General features: G+C 46.8%; 2 protein-coding genes across 12 annotated transcripts in view; one reads left to right on the forward strand and one right to left on the reverse strand.

The window, feature by feature from the left end:
• Positions 1–20,431, reverse strand: part of LOC143211590 (uncharacterized) — a 150,377-nt gene that overhangs the window by 99,487 nt on the left and 30,459 nt on the right. For 3 of the 7 annotated variants that reach the window (XR_013009484.1, XR_013009486.1, XR_013009485.1), the window contains one exon: positions 1–20,349. This exon is cut by the window's left edge and continues 29,812 nt beyond it. The exons of the other annotated variants lie outside the window; for them this stretch is intronic. The gene's annotated coding sequence lies outside the window, so the exon portion shown is untranslated. The remainder of the gene's footprint in view (positions 20,350–20,431) is intronic. 7 annotated transcript variants of the gene reach the window in all.
• LOC143211583 (uncharacterized) overlaps positions 1–20,431 on the forward strand; it is a 134,087-nt gene that overhangs the window by 85,128 nt on the left and 28,528 nt on the right. For 4 of the 5 annotated variants that reach the window (XM_076429403.1, XM_076429402.1, XM_076429404.1 and 1 more), the window contains 2 exons: positions 11,660–11,770; positions 15,817–15,930. In XM_076429403.1, coding sequence (XP_076285518.1) covers positions 11,660–11,770; positions 15,817–15,930 — 225 coding nt within the window. Of the gene's footprint in view, positions 1–11,659; positions 11,771–15,816; positions 15,931–20,431 lie in introns of those variants that run through there. The other variant, XR_013009483.1, reaches the window with a different exon arrangement.

Here is a 20,431-nt window from a genome sequence, read left to right on the forward strand (position 1 = left end):
GGAGCCATTCTTTTCGAGAGATCTCGAGTTACCGGAGTTATTCGTACGATAACTGATTTGTAGCCCCGTGCCAGCACAAAGACATAAATCTTCTTCCCACCCCTACTGTCGGTTCTTTCTGGACCAGGTCTGGCCTCGTTCACGCTCACGTTCGCGAGCTGTTCTTGTACGTGTGCGCGTTGCCCTCGTGCTTTCCCGGGCCGAGGCTCACTCGTGCGAGTTTCCTCTGCTTCTACTATCTGGCATCCGACTACTGTCACAACAATATCCTTCCTTGCTCCTTCGCCACCTTCGTGATTTATCCCTGGATCGCCGCCGCGGCCGCATCAATTAAGCAGGGCCGCGCGTTCATGTTCGCGTAATTATGGGCCGAGACTTTCACGGTCGTTTCGCGGCCGGATCGTAAAAAATCGGGGAAAAGAGCGCCGATGATTTACGAGCCGGCGCGCGGCGCGGCGCGGCGCGGCGCGTCGGATACCTGGACCCTTCCTTTATGCGGGAATTACGTCGTAAATTGATAAATATTGTCGCGATACTTTTTCCCGTCGTAGGTTGTGTTCCTAACGCAAGAAACACACCGCGAAGAGACAAGCGATAATTGTTAAGATCAGGAGCATCCCACGGAAACGGCTTCTTCAACGAACTCGCGAAAACAGAAATTAAAACGATACTTATTATCTCTGTCGACGAATAACCGCGCTATATACCCGCGCAGAAGAAAATCAACTCGACGTTCAACTTTACAAAACTTTCTATTCCATTATGCGCTGCGCCCAACCGCGGCCGCTATAGAAACTTAACATTCCGCTCATTATACATTCGCTGTCCGCTGATATAAAGCCAATTTCTCAACCAAGAACGTAAACCATCATTTCAATTCGAGCTAAACCGTGTACAATTCTCTTCGGTGAGTTTTAAACTGCCAACACACATTTGTGACAAAATTACGCGAATTATCAGTTTTCCACCGAACAAGTAGTTCTAACGTGATATTTTCAAGAAGCGCGCTGGTTTACAGAGCAATTAAGAATAAATTAAGGGTTTTACGGTATCCGGGAATGTGTTGAAAGGGTGATTTTCACCCGAGGGAAACTAGGAGATGGGAAGCGGAGTCTGGGGAAAAAAGACGAGCGAGAAAGTGGAAGGTTGCGCGCACCAAAAACACGAAAGGTAAGAGGAGAGAGGCTTCTCTCTCTCTCTCTCTCTCTCTCTCTCTTTTGTGTGAAGTAAAGAATGGAGTGTTGTCGGTAATTAGGGATCCCGAATCCGGCCTGGTGGATTTCCACAATCATCCGGCAGAGTCATCGTTGCCTTCGGCGTGTATTCCACGCGGGACGACCCTTTCACCCGTCCGAGGTGGGCCGTCGTTGATGATTTATGCCCACGCGTGTCACATTGTGTACCGTTGCGTGTGTCGCGCTAACAACGTACACGGCAGCCGCGATTATGCGGCAGCAGCGTCGTCGTTATACGCGCCGCGCCTCCCCATGAAGCATCGCGTGCGCATTTACGCGGCGATATGTGCATCCAGCCAGTTTCGCCCGTCCGCACTCGTCCCGTATTTGTCTGCCACTGCTCTCGGATGCATGCTCGGCTACGCCGCGAACGAGCCCTGCATGCTTTCGTACCCCCGTACGAGGTCTCGTTGTACTTTTGTCGTGATTTTACTAGCCACGGAAGTGGTATAGGTCGACCACCACACACCGAACGGCGAACGGTTCCATTGACTTTCCACTGGCCGGAAGAAACATCGATTTCTACCAGTCAGAAAAATGGGCTGGCTTACTTACGCTCCCGCTCTCATGAGTCTTAGGACACCTCTGGTTTTTAGCAAAACTGTGGCATTTCGTACAGATTATCAACCTTTAACCGTGTATTAACTACATTATATAAATATAATGATGTCGATCGGAAACACACTGAGAAAAATATGTAAAAAGTATTTGGTTCAATTTCAATGTAATAATTCAACTGTACATAGACAGGTACGAAACTTTTGCCCTTCTTCGAAAACACATTTCTGGAATATTTTGGCTCGAGAATGGAATAGTATCGGAATAACAACAGAAAGTATATGGAAAAATTGATCACGCGAATGCCAAGAATAGTGGAAACTGTAATAAAGGAACGTAGCGGATTCTTCTCTCTCGGTGAAAAGAAAATATAAATAACTTTTTACTTGTTGCGGTAAGATTATTGATATACGAGTGCAGCATCCTTTCCTTGACATGTAAACCTTTAAACGAGGAGAAATTTGTTCGCATCCTTCAACGATCGTTTAATATTTGCAGAATTCAATACAAATATGATCACTGTCCTAACACAATAAGACTTATGAGCGGGAGTCTAACTATTGGCGAGATATCGCGTTTACAGTTTACGAGTAAATTCCAAGGGATCTTCGAAGCAACATGGAACATGGAATTTGTTATTAAACGACGAGGGGTTGAACATTCATCGAGGAAGCATCGTTTGCGATAGACAGATTGAAAGTTCGAAGAATGGAAGCATCAACATTCCCGCTGCATTATGACCGGTAGTCATTCACGAGAGACTGCGTCTCTAGGAACTGAATACACCTTTTTATAGGCGCACGAACAATAAGCGTGATCCTCTAAACGGGAGCACGTCGACTAGCAGCGGCATGGAAAGAGGGAACACCTGGGTGTCCCTTTAAACGGAGGTTCCATCGCGTCTAATTAGAATTCATTGGCGAATCGATGTTTCGCTCTCGGAGAAATGGACTGACCCATTTTTTTTCGACTGGTGCACGCGCCTTTTCCCAAACCGTTTTCCTCCGCTCGAAGGGGGTGTGGGAAAACAGTTTGAAATTTTACGGAACCCTGGACCCCGGTGGTTAAACGCGCGAAACTTTCTTGTCCGAACCAATTATCCGCGCACTTAAGCGCGCCGCGGGCTTTACCAGCGAGAGGTCTCGCGGTGTAAACTCGTAATGCCGGCGATTTCGGCTGCTGCACGAAGCTCAACCCTTCGCGCTAATGTTCCTGGACAGGGTGGAGAGTTTATCGTATGCGGTAGCGATAATAATCGCCGCAATATGACCACTGATGCATGTAGTACGCTCGTTGTTCATAAATCACGGCGCGAACACCGTGTTCCGACGTCCGCCGCGTATCTGAGCACTCGTGCCGCCCTGGGAATTTATTCTAGACCCTCGCGGTTCAAGTTGAATCATATTTTCAATTCTATTCCCGCGAGGGGAGGGGAGGGGGGGACATTTTTCATTAGAAAAAGGTTTTCACGCGTGGAAACCCACCTTAATAAACCTTAATAAAGTAGAGCGATAAAATGGATTTGAAACCCTGACGAGACTAAATATTATTTTAAAAAAAGATTCTATTCCTTCGAATATGTGATACGATATAACCGAGTGATTTTAGTGATATCTATAATTTTATTGGTACGAAATGGAGGTGGAACTATCATAAAAAATTCAGTAATTAAAGATTTGTAAGAGTTTCCCCGTGATTCCTTTTCCCGCGGATTAAAACGGTTTGCAGAGCTTTCACATCGAGCTTCGGGGACTGAAAGCACGCTAAAAGCTCCACAAGCAAACGTCGGGGGATATTCTTTTTCACTCCATCGCTTGCTTTGGCGCTATTAAATGTCGTTTACATTTATGGAGTACGGGCAGGAACCACACGCAGGAACAGATCCGTATCGCAACGAGTGCTGGTCGAGATAGGGATCTCTTAAAAAATTCCCGGCGACCCCTGTTCCCGTCGGTGGTTATCCACCCCTCAGGATGCATCAACCCCATTACATCGAGGCGTTCGCCCTCGGTGAAGCCCTTCAGTCAACGTGGGAGCACGTCACTTCAGGGAAAATGAAACCACTCGCGGGAGGGTTGGAGGACGCACCCAACCAACCGTAGAAAGAAAAGGGAAAACTTGGATAGGAAGTAGGAGGAAAAAGAGTGGAGGAGAAAGACTGGAAAGAGAGGCTGGAAGAGACGAGACGTGGACGTCGTGTTAAGCTGCTACGTGACGACGACGTCGTCATTGTTTCATTCCGGTGACGGCGACGGGCGGCAGAGGAAACTTTCCCCGCGGCGGCGGAATGACAAACAACTCGAGAAGTTCAAAGACGGGGCACCGGTAATATTTCTGTTTCGTATTAGCCTCGCGCGTCCCAAACTTTCTGGTTAATTAAAGGACCGATGCGACGGGACGAGGACGGATGAAATAAAGAAACGCGGAATGCACAGTGTCGCGAATACAGTGGCGAATTCGGCCGAATTCGTGGCAAAAATTCATATCTGGAAATCTATAACGAATTATCGAAATAAATGCCAATGGTAAATTTTTCAAAGTTGGATAAATGTTTTTTCTATTTTTAGCCAGGAATTTCGCCGAACTCGCCGCTATGCGTCACGGAGAAAAGAAAAGTCGAGGCTTTATGCCGGCCAGGTTTTGATTTATCCGAGGAGGACAGCCTGCTGCCATTGTCGAGAGATCGTATCTCGCGGAATTACGGTCTCAACGTGTTTATTCGGCAAATAATCCCCCCCCCCCCTCTATCTCGTCCCCTATACTATTCTCTTTCTCCCCTTCTCTCTATCCCTCTTCTTCGTTTTTTCTCTATTCTGTACATATCCTCGGACGAATGTTATAGCAAGTAACATGCTCGCGAAACTGGAACGCCCCCGGTAATGGATCCACGGCGAAGTTGCCCGCGTTTTTAACGCGCCCGTTCAGAACGGTTCCCCGGAACATATTTCACGATGGAGAATTTTACTTCGTTATCGAACCCAAGCCACTTGGCCGAAACGAACGCGATAAAACCGGCCGTTAATGCACATCCATTTCGGTTATTGTTCGCGAACGAAGCCACCGGCGACGCGTCGTAATGCACTTTAATTGCACCGGGCGTTTCGCGAGTTATGTACGCCCTGATATCTAATATACTCGAGCAGAGAACGACGAGGGGTGTGCAATCCTTCGAACGAATGCCTCTCCGGTGCGGTGGCGTCCATTGTTCCTTTGGATATGAAATTATTCGGCGACCGCGAACGGGGAGGAAATCGTCTGCTTAAACGTTACACGCTTCCTCTTTCTCTTTCATTTCATAATTTGTCGCATCGCGCGATTCAATTACCTTCTCACGTGCAGCTTTGCTAATCTACTCGAGACAGATTACAATGATGTACAAGTTTGAAATTTAACAGAGGGCTAGAGACAAGCATTGAACACAGTCCTCGTATAAGTAGAATAGCTCAAGCAGCAATCAGACAAATGGACAAGGACTTGGTGTCTGTCCAGCCAAGTGGAATATGCATATCCCACTCCCGTAACCGGACAAGTTAAATGGGACACTGTCCTCTTCCAAATAAGTGATATAGATCTCTGTCGTTCCAGTGGAATAAGCTGCCTTGTCCCGCCGAATAAGCAACAGCAACACGACCGTTCGTGATCGAGCGGACAAGTGGAATGAGACGATGCCTCGGTGTTTTATCAAGTTAGCCACGAACTCGTATACTGCTAAAAAGATTCATAATATTACAGGTTGAAGGGAATGTTCCGTCGTATTTCAAAGATAACACATTTGAATCAACTTATAAAAATAAATGTTTAATATGATTTATAATGAGATTTAATGATACAAAATATCCATTATTTGTAACAATATGTTGCCATTTTTCAGATAACCTGTCAATTCCTGTTTCCCAAAGACTCCTCGGCAACATGTGCTTTTCATTTACAAGCAAAATTATGATAATTAGGGAGAATTAAACACGGTATATAAAATATTTGTCTTCAATTTCCCTGAATCTATCGCCACGCAATTACCTGTGATAAATTTTGCAATATCCGCGAGATATATCGAGCCGGGGATCGTTGATTCCGCTCCCGTGATTTATCATTCAGTGTTTTAATTGTCAATATTGTGCTGGAACGAGGCAATCTGTTCTCTAAATTACGAGCAACGTCTTACGTGCGGAGATATACGAGGTTTACCGCATCCCTTCGCCGCGAGGGCGTCGCTAAGGGGAGGAACCGAGCATGATGTCTCCGACACAAAAGACCTGTTACATAATACAGGGTGTTCATAAATTTAGAATCCACTCAGGCCACGCTCGTGTAGCCGCCATGATATCATTTCCTGCTCTTCTTCGCTCGATGCCTTGCCACCCGTCCCTTTCAGAATCTTTTAAATTTCCAATAATCTTCGCTCGACCCGGTTTTCTAAAAACGTAATTTCCCTCCCTCATCGCCGGTAATCTCTGAATCTACAAAAATTTAATCAACTCCCAGCTGGCTCGCTCGAGCCATTAACAGCAATGAAACATTCACGCTGCTGGGAGAGAGAGACCCTGTTCATTTTTATCAGACCAAGTCGGGCAATTATTAATTTGCTTATCGTATAATCGAGTTTCCCGGTATCGTATAGATTTATCCAGTCCTACGGGGGTTCCTCGAACCCTGGGAAAAAGGAAGTACGCGTTAATTGCCAGAAAACGTCGTCGCCAACCTCGGGAAACCGAAAGCTCCGGCATCCGTGATAAATTATCCCGCGGGACGCAACGACTACGGTCGCTAGCGAACGCTGTCTTTATAGAAAATTACCGACCGATGAAAGGTTAAGACCTCCGAGATTGTTACGGAACTGAGACGTTTTAACCCTTCGCACTCGAAGCTGTTTCGATAAATTTAGAATTTCGTCAGAATCATTTTCAGCGACTCCTCAAAGTGTTCTTCGAGACTTTCTACAAAAGTAGGAAGCTCTCCGATCTCTCAGGAAAATTTCCAAGCGGCGTCTTCGCGGATTCTGTCGGGACACGTCGGCGCGTAAAATAATTAATACTCTGGGCAACTATTTTAATTAGCTGCGGGGCAGTTCGTTCCCAAACGTACCGTCCGAGTTAATTTTTTCCCCGGCGGCGCGGCGTGCGTCCTCGAACTTTAATAAACGTTCGTGCGTTGTCTCGGCAAAATTTCATTTGCATCTGGACCGCCGGCGGCCGTTTCTCCAAGTTCTTCGTGGCCGCAGGTAGTTCTCGGTTTGTCGACCCTCTTCGGGGGCTCAAAGGACGTCTGTGTCGGTCCGAGAGTGGTGGGAACGGACGCCGGAAAAGGAGAGGAAACAGCGGAGGGGCTCGGTTGAACGTTGAAAAATGTGTAACGCGGGGAAAGAAGGTTATGGGATCGTTCCGGCGCGGCGCACGGTCTGCTTTATATTCCCGTCTGTATCCCCGGTTATGAACTGGTCCTTTTTCCCGTGAAGCGTCTTCCGTGTGTGTACACTCCCGCTCATAAGTCTTAGGACAGTGATCGTATTTGTATTGCACTCTGTACAAATGAAATAGTCGTTGAAGGACACGAACAAATTTCTCCTTATTTAACCCCTTGCCCCTACGATTTATTTTACAATTTCAGTGATCACAACTTTCTTCGTAGTTCGTGATTTCCTAAAAAAGGAGAGAATAACATACATATTTACTAGACTCTGTTCCGAATCTTCATCACGAGTCTAACACGAGGTGAATAATCTCATAAACATGGTGTATAATTTATACGAAATACCAGAGTTTTACCGGAAAACCAGAGCTGTCCTATATAACTTATGAGCGCGATTGTACGTATGTATCTCAAAAGCATTGCCGCGGCCATAGAAGCGAGAAAAGACACGCGGGCAATGAAAAACACAGTGGTAAGGGTGGGGGGGGGGGGGGGGGTATTCGAAGGGAATACATACAGAGAAACAGAGTCGGTGTTCGAATAAATATGTAGGCGAGCACGCGTGCGTGGACACGGTAAAGCTAAAAAGAAGCTACGAAGCCGAAGGTGTACTCGGCGCGAGTGCATCGGTAAGACGTTTCGCGTGCAACCGCGAATCCTGGGATCTTATTCGCGGGCGCACGGTTCTTCGCGGTCGGATTCGCGTGCAGGATAAACACGGGAATAAGACACGGAGATAATGTTCTCTCTCGGTGTGTTGCATCGTTAATGGACGAATCATGTGCCGTTTCGGACCGATCGATCGTAAATCGCTTCACTTATCTTACGCGTTGATTATTCGTTGAAGCGGAATAATCGTCGCGCGACCCGATAATACCAATTGCACGCGCCAGTCGGGATAGATATGTACGAACGAGTAGTATCCTTCGTGAGAACCGTAAGCCCGGTGTATCGCGTGTAGGTCGCACCCTGGGAGTGATAACGGAGATAGCGTCACTCGCCTAGCTAATTACTAGTCACCAACTATACGGCTCCTGGGAGCCGGCTCATGAATGAACGTCCCTCTGTGTGCGCGTTACACCGGCGGACCGCTCGCGCTCGCTGCCCGGGATCTTGATGTCTGCATAATCTAGGAATAAGGATACCGTGTCCGCTGGTCATCAATTTATATGATAATATTTTGGATCCAGCTGCGATTAGCATTATGGGTCTTTTAGCCGCAACTGACAGGGAGCTCTCTGCGAGCTGTAGGCATCCTTAGAATCGTGTTACGATTTCGGTATTTTAAGGTGAAACGACGATGACCCGAAATCGCACTAGGATAAGGACCAGAAGTTTCATGAGCGCGGAATTGCGAAGCTACCAGAAAGATGGCGATAGATCATCGAACAAAATGGAAAATATTTTATTGATCAGAGTTCATTGGTTGAATGAAAAAATTGAGTTCTATTTCACCTTAAAATACCGAACTTACTTTCTTGCCAACCCAATACATTCTCCGGCTACGGAATTCTTCTCCTTGCCTGTGATCAATGATTATTATTGAAATAGTACCGAAGACCAACAACAGTTTATTCTTCGGTTAGCCCGACTATGGCATATACTTCTCTGGTCCGACCAGGTCGATTCCTTCCACTTGAGAAACCATGATCGCCTCGTTCCACTTATGTGATCATGATCGACTAATTCTACTTGCCTCGTTGGCGATCTTGTTATCGCGTGTTTCTCATCACTGATTCTCCCGTTCCACCGGTCTGACATATTTCACTTGTTCGACACGTAATCAATCTGTTCTATTTCGTCTGACCAATTGCAGTTTCAGTTTTGTCTGGTAAACGCGAAAGCCGTTTCGCTAGTTTTACTCAAGCCTGACGCTTTCGTCGTTTTTCTCTGCGGAAAATCATGTTTCCACGATTCACGAGTAAACTATACAGAGCCTGTTGACATCGCCAGCAGTACAAGCAACGAATGTGCAAGACTTCCAACTCGAATGCACATGCACCGTTGGCCGAACACGTCATGTCGAGGCAAACAATCAGATTTTCGTGCGTGGAACGTATGTAAATCTAACTCGACTTTCTATGCATTTAGAGCATCTGACTGACACGGAAAGCATGTTCCAGCATTTTCCTCCGAGTACAGGCAGATCTGAAGTTCGTCTAAGGTATCGATCGATCGTGAACAACATGTGCTCTCGAATAAATATTAAACAACAAAGATCCCCAATTATTATTCAATATATGTATAAAAAAAATATATATATATAGATATATAATAAAAATTGATTAAAAGTCAATTTTGTTCGACAGCTTTTCAGGGAACACATCGCTAATCCAGTGCACTCCACGCGCACGATAAATGCATAATGCAGTTCCGACCTGCATAACGCGGGACTGCAAACTCCGTGCACGTGTGCATGTGCGGGCACATGTGGCCAGACGTATGCACCGCAGACTACGCAACAGCAAACACCAGGAGCTGGTTGGTTAGGCCTGCTAGAATGCCGGTTGCAACCTAGAATCGTAATGTCATCTTGTTTTGCAACAATTCGTTCCACGCATCGCGACATATTCCTTGTCCGATCGCGTTCATTTTCCGCGTTCAGAATTTCACGAATCGACCGAATCGAACTGATTGAATCCGCGACGATTTACGACGAACGTGTTTTATTCGATAAACTCTATATTTTATGGGTGGTTGCGCGCTGGTCATCGATAAATTAATGAAAACGTAAAGTTGCATCGTTCAGCTTTCCACCAAATAAACCACCACGCTCTTGATCGATTCGGTAATTCATTCACGCGTCAGCGATCCGCGCTGCTCAACGAATATCGAATATTTTTTCACCACATGATTAATCTTTATGGATTGCTATCAATAGTTTATTGGATCACGCGCGAATGCGCCGACATCGAATGTAATCGATACGGTGTCGAAGTGAAAAAAGGAAACCTCGAAACCCGCTGTAAGCGTCCACGAATGGTGCTCCGGAACGAAATTGCTCGTAAATTCCGTGACGAAGAATCTTTTATCTCTTAATGTTCTCCCTTGCCCATCCCTCGTCGCGCTTGGCACTGTTACAAGATAAGGAATGCTCGGCTCTCTTCTTAATCTCCACTTTTTCACCTCGTTCGGCTGTGCTGCCAGCTGATTCCGTAACTGTGACTTACATTCACACAGCCCTCGCCTGCAATTTCTCTCTTTCCTGGGTGCTCTAGATTCAATAAAAACCACCTCGAACCGGCAATAACAACGAATTGAATCGTTGCGAAACGAGACCCCGATAATAATATGTAGCGAAAACAATTCTTGAGACTCGAGAGAAACCTTCCTCTCTTCCGCAGTTTAATTATCGGTTTACTCGGGGTGTGTGTCGATGCATCGAGTGACACTGGGGCTTGGAAGACGATTCCAGTGGATGCGCTAGGCCATAGATTTTCGTTATCGCAATGGTCGAGAGGGTGTTGCGGTTGCACGGGGACCCGGAGACACCGGGGCGGTCGGTGTTCGACAGTTTTCACGTGCCACCGCTCCCAATTTTTCTTCCGTGTTCCCAGTCACCGCGAGCCATCTCTGGCCGATTGTAACTGGACAGCCGTAGAGAAACTCCGTCCGGAGTAGCCGTGAAACTTTCCCACCCCGAGTAGGACGATTGGTTTCCGCCTGAAAACAGCTTTCAGACACCAATTACCGGTCCGACCGGCACGGCGCGGCGCGGCGGTCGTTCGACCGACACAACTGGATCTCGCTGTCAGGACTCCGCTCCTGCAGGAGTTCCGAACGATGGTATCCTGAGAGTTAGCGGACGTTCGGATGGCGGAGCCATTATCTGCCACCGGGTGCACCTGGAGCCCCCGTCTTTCCACGAAGTAACGACGCGACGCGACGCCGCGCCGCGCCGTGCAGTTGTCCCATCAATTACCGAGAACCTGCGACGGATTCCATTTTTCAACGAACATTGGCTTTGCTGTCTTACAACGAAGAAAATTTCACTCCTGATTTTATCCCTCAGATTTCTGTACACGATTTACGTACGAGTTCTTTAGTAATTGCTCGCACGCATCCCCCACCGTATCGACCAAACTAATATTGTGCAACTTATATTCCACAACGGCACTGTCACCGATAGAATTTGATATCTCATATCGGGGACTGAAAGAATGTTGTGACCTCTTACACCTCTTGCGTGACGTTTCTACGTGGGAAAGCTTATATTCAAGTAAATCATATACGTATACATATACATATGTATAGCGATCATCGAGAAGTCGAATTCACACACACGAGGACTTGTACTTTCGGTAATATTTAAATCTTTATCAATTAATATATAAAGAATATAATTAAAAATATTTGAATTTGGATTGGAAAATCGAGTGACATTTGTTTCCTGTAAACTAGACTGTTCTGGAACTTTTTCAACACTGTAGTATTCCTGACCAGTCTATCTGTTGTTTCAGGTCCGAAGAACGAAGTACGTCGGAACGATGTGAGAGGACTACATGGGTGAACACCAACCTGGCAAGGAACACTCGACGAAATCACGAACACGTGGCGAGACGTGAAGCGGGGTGAGTTCGAGTGACGCCCGTCGTTGCATTCATAGTTGTCCGCGTTGTTCCTAGAATAAAACGTCCTGCACCGAATCCACAAAGTCACGTCTTAGACCCGGTACATTAGACACTTCTTGTACGGTTTCTCGGTAAAAAATTGGATTTTGAGACGCCATCTGTGGTCATGGATTACCGGTTGCGGAAGATCTCCGGCCTGGAGATAAACGGCCACGGCATTCGGATAAATAAAATTCCCCGGAAGCCCGGGCGAGCCTTGAATTTCCAGGATCGGCCAGTCCCCGGCCGTATTGAGTTTCGTCTCACGTATCTCCGGACGGGAAGCCACTGGATGACGAATAAAGAATGGAAACCGAGGCGATCGTAAAGGGTTCCGTTCCTTCGATCTCGTTCCTGGAAGAACTCTAACTCCAGCATAAGCCAAAAGCGGATGAACGACGAGAGGCAGCGAGCGATGTTTGTATTTCGCGGCGAAGAGCTGTCATCGCTGTCTCAGTCAGTCAACTTGACATTCGAAGCGCACGAAACCTCGAAAACACGCCCTTCGTGATCGAAGTATGCGTTCGGGTCGGGTGCATGGTGCAGTGCTACGTTCGGAACGAATGTTCCGTGAATAATTTCTGCCTCGAACTGCTCCGCAACATTCCTGGCTAACCGAAACGTCCTGGCTCCGATTCCGATCGCGGAGCGACTACTCGGGTAATACATTTCTAAAATAATGGGAGGCGATACGTTTCCTGCTCTTCGCGAACTCCTCTGGAACACGATGATTCCGAAACTGCGCTCCCGCGCTCCCAGAATGGTCGCCTTACAGTTAGGTGCATATAACTGATCACTAGACTGCGGATCTTTATGCATTTATGGCTCATGGAAATTTTCAAAAAATGCCAGAATATCAAATTCGATAGAATTCGGTACGTTTTTTATTTGTTTCAGATCTGGGAAGGCTGTTCCCATTAAGAAAAAGGATTTCATTTCATATGACTTTCTGAAAAATTTGTCTATGAAAATTGGAAATTGCATAAACGCACTTGAAATCAGAATAACTTTTTAACTGCCATTTTCGTTGGGGAGTTAGTCTGATGTAAAGTGCGAATGATCTCAGTTATGCTTCTAGCTGTATGCTACTCGTTCGACCCATGATCGATCTGTTTTTCACTTGTTCAAGTACAACACAGAAGTTTCGAAAAATGTTCTACCATATCGGAAAAGAAACTAGGTGAGGTCACCAAACAGAATAGTGGCCGGCCAGCTAGGAAGAACAAAGATTAAATTTGAAATGTATGTAAAGCAGGGACAATTTCATTAGACAATTCCATGTCGGTTGTAACAAAGACGCTCCGGGAGAATGAGGTCTGTGTACGATCAGACAATTCTCGCGAAAGTCCTGTCCCTGTCTCATACAGATGGAATAAGGATTATCCTCGAGCGAATTAGGCTAACCGAAGCATAGCGTCGTCGGTGAAATGGCGACGGGGACCGACTGTTCTCGGACCAGACAATTAGAAAATCTAGTTAATTAACAAGTGGAATAAGATCCATCCTAGTCGGACTAATGCAGTGGAATCCCTCTATGATCGAGCAAGTGAATCGTTGCCGGGCCTGGTCTGACAATGAGAGCTAGACGAGAATCGACCTGGTTACGTAACTAGTATGAAGCGGTACTAATCAGACAATGTTATCATCGCGTGTGCTAGGACTAGAAGGAGAGTCCTCCTGCCGGTAACAGAATTTCGGCGAGAGCTCCGGTTGTAAAAAGGAGGACACGAGTTTCGTAACAATGCGACCGCAGAAATACGGTTAGCGGATTCTTCGAGGCGGGGCCTGAAAGCCGCAATTTTATCTGCAATTGCGGCTCACGAATTTGCTTTGAAAGTATCCGCAAACTCGCCCGACAGAGAGGCGACGGAGCGAGGCGCTCGACGGAGATTAGAACGCGGCGACGGCGCGGCGTGCCGCGTTGGAGAGCGAGCGGTCTGTTCGATCTAGCCATCACAAAAGGATCGAGAAAAGAGTGGAAAGATGGAAAGAGAGAGAGAGAGAGAGAGAGAGAGAGTATACTGAAATCGAAGGGAAGAAGCAGAAGAGGCCGAACCCATTGGAAAATAGAGCGAGACAAAGCGATCGTTTGGCGTCGGTCGCGATTCGATGCTTCCTGGCTTTCGGGTGGCGTCAAAGGACGAAAATTGAACCGCAGGAAACGGGGACCGCGATCCAGAAAAGTTTCTTGGTCGCCAGCGTGTGGAATTCTTCGCGGGAAGCGGAGCAACGGAAAATAAGAGGACGAAGAACGAATCGTCGGGATCCTGCAGGAGAACGGTCCTCGATGCGACAACGTTCTCTGCGATTCGAAATAGAAACGTCGATACAAGCATTAAGCGTCCCCGCTAGCCTATTTCCGATCCACTATCGATGACCGAGAAGAGGGGAAAGTACTCCTTTCTTCATTGATGAAAGAACAGCGTAATAGAAAATCGTGCTTGTCCGCGAAGCGAAACGTCAATAGCGGGTACCATCGTGGGCAACTCGATGATCGGTACCCGGAAATTTTCTATTTGTGTTTTGAAGCTATTACCGATGATTGAAGGGATAAAAGGAAGCTCTCTTTCTCTCTCTTTCTCTCGTTCTCTCGTTCTCTCGATTAGCCTCGACTTCGGCTCGCGGAATAGAGTAATAGAGACGGTTCCGTTCCACGAAGGAACGCCTCGATCACGTTTCAACAAATTAAATGATCGTCGCTCGTGCTCGGGCATACCCGAGGAGCAGTTTCATCCCTTTGCCGCGCTGGAATGGAGCGGACGGGACAAAGGGAAGCCAGCTCGAACAATGTGACTGGCTCATTAACAAACCGGCGGACCTGTTCACGGATAATGGAACTTTTCGTTAGTGTCACGTTTATAATGATCTCATACGCGTCCGACTAACGGACCGAACGCGGATCCTACTTCCTCCGGGAATTCAGAATTACAGGAACAAACCCACCGCGGAGGCAAAAACTGAAAATGATCCGCGCCTGGCTTCTTATATGATAAATCCGAGAGGAGCCGCGGCTATCAAAATGTTCCGTAAAACTACGCTGCTATCCCCATTCGCGGTTGGACACGGCAACGCGAGAATTATTAACAGTTCAATTTTCAGTAATGTACAGAAAATACAAAAAATGTTGAAACAAATGTTGCCCTGTATACGGAAAAATAGAATTCATAGTTCAACTCTGTTCGAAGGGAAGAGAAGCGCGAGCAAAAACCAGGTACATATCACGCGGTCTTTTGTGTAGCTAATTAAATTTTTCATTTATTAAAATCGCAATTTAACGCGTAGCACGACGCCGCCGAAAATGTTCCCTTAAACGTGTTTTGGGCGCCGTGTGTTTCGGCTGAGCCTGGGAAATTAATCATGCACGGTACCCCCTAAGCGTTACCGCGGGGAAACGACGCAACAGTGTTGTTAATACCCTCTTTCCGCGCCGGGCACAAAGGTAAAACAGTATTAGCCCGCTTGCGTAAGAACAGGTGCGCTTGTATAAATACTTTTCCATAGTGTTCGTCGTTGGAACGACGCGCACGTGTGCACGCAGCATTACGGCGAGCACTCGCACCGCCACTGTCGTTGTGAAAATTTAATTAAAACGCATACCGACCCATGCAACGCGGTTCTCACGCGGATGCTGCACAACCGGCTCTCTGCCTTTGGGTCCCGCAGAAACGTGCTCGCCCCTCTTAGCGTGGATGGTGTCTAGGTCGATGTTAAATTGCACGGAAAAGGAAGTTGTTACAGGTGTTGCGAGCCGGTCTGTCGACTGTGCGTCTCGCTGCGGTCTCGATGTTAATTCTGCGGGAAAAGGGGACTTTCCATTTCTGATGCCGAAGAGAGAGACTATATTCTACCGAGGGTTTGCTGTAACGCGATGAGCTTATCAGTGTTGACGTTCGCAGATGTTGCAAAATACGATAGATTCCGCTAAGGAAAATCCATAGAGAGTTAATGTGCAGAATGAGTGCTGAGCTTGACAGTTGGATAGTAATATTAGGTTTCTTCGGTTGCAGCGTTGAGCCTGCTGTGCGTAAAAAAATTCTCCGGAAGCGGAACAATGCTGGAGGCGCCGCCCGGAAGTCGCGAGGACCTCGTGGAAGCAGCAAGAACACCATGCACGCCCACAGGTGAGTCCGATCCTGGAAGTTACAATGAAGATTTACGGGCTATCCGGGTAATCTAACGAGGACCTTGTCGCGCGAACGCGCCATCCAGTCGGACGAACACATACCGGGAAAACGGAGAACGAACGGGTATTACTCTTCGAAACAAGGCCGGCGCGGCGCGGCGGCAGTGTCTTCGGAAAGTCGAGTGTCGCCGGCAACGTTTAATTTTCCCCGGGAATATCGAACGTGTTTATCATAAAGTTCAAACGGAGATCTAGTGCCCCCGGTAAATCCGGCGAATGGACCCTGCTAGCTCCCAGTCTCGTAAATTCCGCTGATAAATAATGAAAACGACGAAAACTCCGTGTAACCGGACGACCGACCGCTCGAACTTACTTTGCACGGTGAAATTTAACGACCCGACGCGACGCGTGGCCGCCGCTGTTACACACGCGCTAGATCGTAAATGTTTCATTGGCTGACAACCACTCGTTTCGAGAGGAAAAATTACCTAGCCTAACCCGCTCTCTGAATTTTTCTTCAATTTTACCTCGAAAATGTATTTCAGAAGACTGTAGTTCCTTGACGACTTTAGCAGATGAATTATAATTGCCCACCACATAATTACGGAGTAGACTCGTTTATCCAGGATTGCAAGGGTGCCGAATGGTTCTCATTTCTCGATCTAGGCCGCGATCGCTCTGGAAAGTCTTATTTTTTCGTTTACGAGGCATGATTTACATACATTATTTCGAAGCATACAGCTGCGCATGTAGCTATTTTCATAAAGCTGCGACAGCTAAATGCTGCCGAATAATGCCGAATTACGCCTCGTAAACGTGAAAATAGGAATTTGAGGGCAATCGCGGCCCAGATTGATCTTTTATCTAGCGCAAACGAGGCTGGCCCCTTAACGAGAGAGTAGAACTTTGAGGCGATCGTTGCTCTCGTATAGCACCGGTGCGATGATTCGTGTAAAACGGCAAAAGTCTCATGCATAGGGATGTCGTCGGAACGCACGGAACGAGAATCGTACAGCCCGAAACAGAGTGGATTTACATGAAAAAATAAGTGGAAAATGTGGTAGAAAATTTTTGTCGCAGCTCGCCCACCGTACTCGAAAAATCCAATTTGAATTCCGGCCGGCCGCGCGTGCTATTGAATACGGCCTGGTCGGCGCAGCGCGGCGCAGCGCGGCGCGGCTGTTCATTACGCACCGTTTCTACTTACTACAAAGAACGAACGGCCGCCGCCGCCGCGCAACGGATACGTTTTCATAGTCAATTTATACGGGAATTAAGCCTTGAAAAATGGTTTTCTTTCGCCCGTTGCGTCAGTGCGTTGCGATCGAAAAACATCGCGATTAGCGGACAATGGACGCTACGTTGACGCTACAGTGGGAACACGTCGACGCGTTGCAAAAGTATTTGTATTCCATCAAGAAATGAAAGGAGCGCCATAAAGCATATTCATTCCAATTCGATAATTTGAAAAACTGGAAACAAAGGCAGGACATATTATCGAAGATATGATTACACAATGGAAAATTCTATTACTCTTTTTATTTTATTCGGAGTTCAGTGGAAGTTTTTATAAAAAAAAACGTATAAATGTTTCTTTGATCCCGACATTCCTGAATTATTGAATGAAAATTTATATATATATATATTTGCAATTTATTCATACAGTTCGTGCTTCTAGAAATACATACAAACGCAAGTTATTGATATACGCGTATGATATTTCTCCTTGTGAAGTAGCATTTAATAAATTGCAGTGCTCTTCGTATTTTATCAAATGTTCAGAGTACGTGAACTTTCACGTAAATTCTATACACAGTGGATAAATAAACTCTGCCGTATAATCCGTAGAGATGAGTTGCGAAGAAAGCGACAGCAAATTACTACAAACGCGCGATGAAAGCTCGCGACCTCCTGAAATCGACAGCAACAAAAATTCCACTCACCTGGAGCCGTGAATCGCGAATGATTAACCCAGTTTCCCGTCTCGTAAGAAAACTATAGGCCACAAGAACGTCTGAATGCGCGGAATACCGTGTTTCTCACGGGATCCAACATGACTGCTCTTTCTTCCGAATATTACTCTGTACCGTATATGTAACACTTTCGCGAAATTCCGCCGAAATTCGAGGACTCCGAACCTGCTGGTCCAAAAACATTGATCGCGAAAGCACTGACCGCGAACACTATTTATTTTCGTCTCTGCGAACGATCGGCAATGGACATTAAAAGAAACAAACGAATTTTGCGAATGATAAACGAAAACGTGATCTTTTCGTACGTGAAAGTCTATATTGTATAGCGAGTAGCGGAGAAAAAGGTGGAAATTTGTTGGACAGCATGATTATAGTCGAGGAAGTATGGCGCCGTTGGTTATTTTAAGGGACAACAGTTGTCGATATTCCACGGGGATATTTTTCGGATTACCATGTTCCCCAGGCTGTCGTCGTTCCCTTTCATTAAAGCTACCGGCTGCATCGGCGTCCATTCAGAGGCGCGAAAAAGCAAATCATCGTCGCGCAGCATCAATCACCGTGATTCGGTCGCGTCGCGTCGCCTCGGTGCAGGCCGAGGTCCGATTTTCCACAGACTCGAACTACTCGTTCCTTTATCCGGAGCGACGCTTCGGGGACAAAGCGGAATCGGAAAGGGAAGGAGGCTCCGGGATCGATCGATGGGAACACCGATTCCCCTCTGCTTCCTGCGAGCATCATTACCGCCGCAGGTCTACTTGTAACGGAGCCAATGGGCGGCTCTTTTTATCTCAATAAAGCGTCGGTGTCCCGTGATGATTGACGGTCTGACTTTGTGGCGTGTCAGCCGCGGGACAGCTGCTTTTTGTCGCCGCCGTGAACGGGGCCGCCTCTATTTTCTTCCGTGTCAACGGCTTCATCCGCGTGCCATCGATTTTTCATCATAATTAAGTAATTTGCTTCTTAGCTGTGCTGAACAGAGGGGACGCTCGGAACCTGAACAGAGCTTCGCGAGAGAGCAGACGCGTCTTCCAGGATGACTATAATATTATACTCAGTTGGGGAAAAAAATAGATGCTATTACCGCGTCTCATAGTCGGAGGGATTATGTTTTCTCGTTGCTTGAGACGAAGAACGCGGAGATCGCGCGATTATCATAAATATCATAGTTTCGAGTAATGCAGTGGCGAGGGTCAATCATTAGCGGAAGGCGCAGCTCGCAAGTTTCATCGTCCTGAACTTGAAATATGAATTCTACTCGTATGCTCCAGCAGACAAATGTTTGCTGAACACCACACCACGATTATAACTGGTACAGCGATTAATGCAAGTGGAAATGGCCAGAAATGGTCAGACGACCCAGCTAGCTTGTATCAAAGCATACTCGGTCCGTGTATAAGCATTCCCCAACTAATGCTTCGGCACGTGCTCTCGTAGATGAGGTCTCGCGCGCAGACAAATTGCTTCTGTATTTTCACCTTCGCATTTCTGATATTACAAGTATACCCTGAATACCCTGAGGATTAAAAAATGCATTTCTACCCTTGCACACGCTCTACGATTACTTTCATCAATGTTAAAAGTCTGCATTTCAACGCTCGCGTTTCTAATATTATTCCCAGCACAGGCTCCGGTTTAAAATATTCTCCTTGCACTCCGTGCAATTTTCTCATTGACGTTAAAAATCTGGCTTTCCACATTTTTTGCGCGATTAAAAAGTAGTCATGCATTTTTTCACGAACTCTAACGATACTTGGAGACATTCGAGATCCATTAACAGAAATATTTTTTGCATCGCAATAACCCGAAGACATATCAAGGTGGCCTTACTTAAAAGGACCACCCTGTATATCTTGTAAATTGATAAAAAAGAAGTTATCAAGGCTAACCGGAAGTTGCGCGACGCGAACGGCAGTGATCGGCTTGTTTAATTACCGGCAGAGAAGAACCGGTATCGAGAATGCCGACAGTAATTGACACCACTTTCACGTTCGCGGCTAAACCGCTTTCCAATTTTCTCGTTATTTTCACGACATAATAACTTGCCGAGGTTGACGGAGTTTAGATGCAAGGGCAGGTACGACGAGACGGGTTAGGGGTGAAGTTGGGAAGGGATGCAGCTTCCACCGCGCGGCCACGCGGCCAGTAATGGCTACGTATATATAGACACTTCTTTACAAGGTGGCGAGATAAGCTCTCATTGGCGACCGAAGCGTAATCACCACGGCTTCCTGAAATAGCATCAACCTTCACCCCATCGCCCCATCGTCCCATTCGATCTTGCCATTTCCCTTTCCTGGGATCCTTGGCAGAGGAAGTTCGATCGGTGTCCATCATTGCCATCGAATTTCGCGTCTGCTTCTTCGATTCTTCCACGCCAGATTCATCGGACAACGCGAACGTACCGCTCTCCTTGATCCTTTCCGATCATCTTTCCAACAGCTCGCCTGAAATATAATTAAATTGTAAAATCTGTCGAGCACAGAGAGACTTATCGTGTTAGCAGAGACGGTGAACAGGTATCGGCAA

Source organism: Lasioglossum baleicum, chromosome 8 (genome assembly GCF_051020765.1).
Source record: "Lasioglossum baleicum chromosome 8, iyLasBale1, whole genome shotgun sequence".
NCBI lineage: Eukaryota > Metazoa > Arthropoda > Insecta > Hymenoptera > Halictidae > Lasioglossum > Lasioglossum baleicum.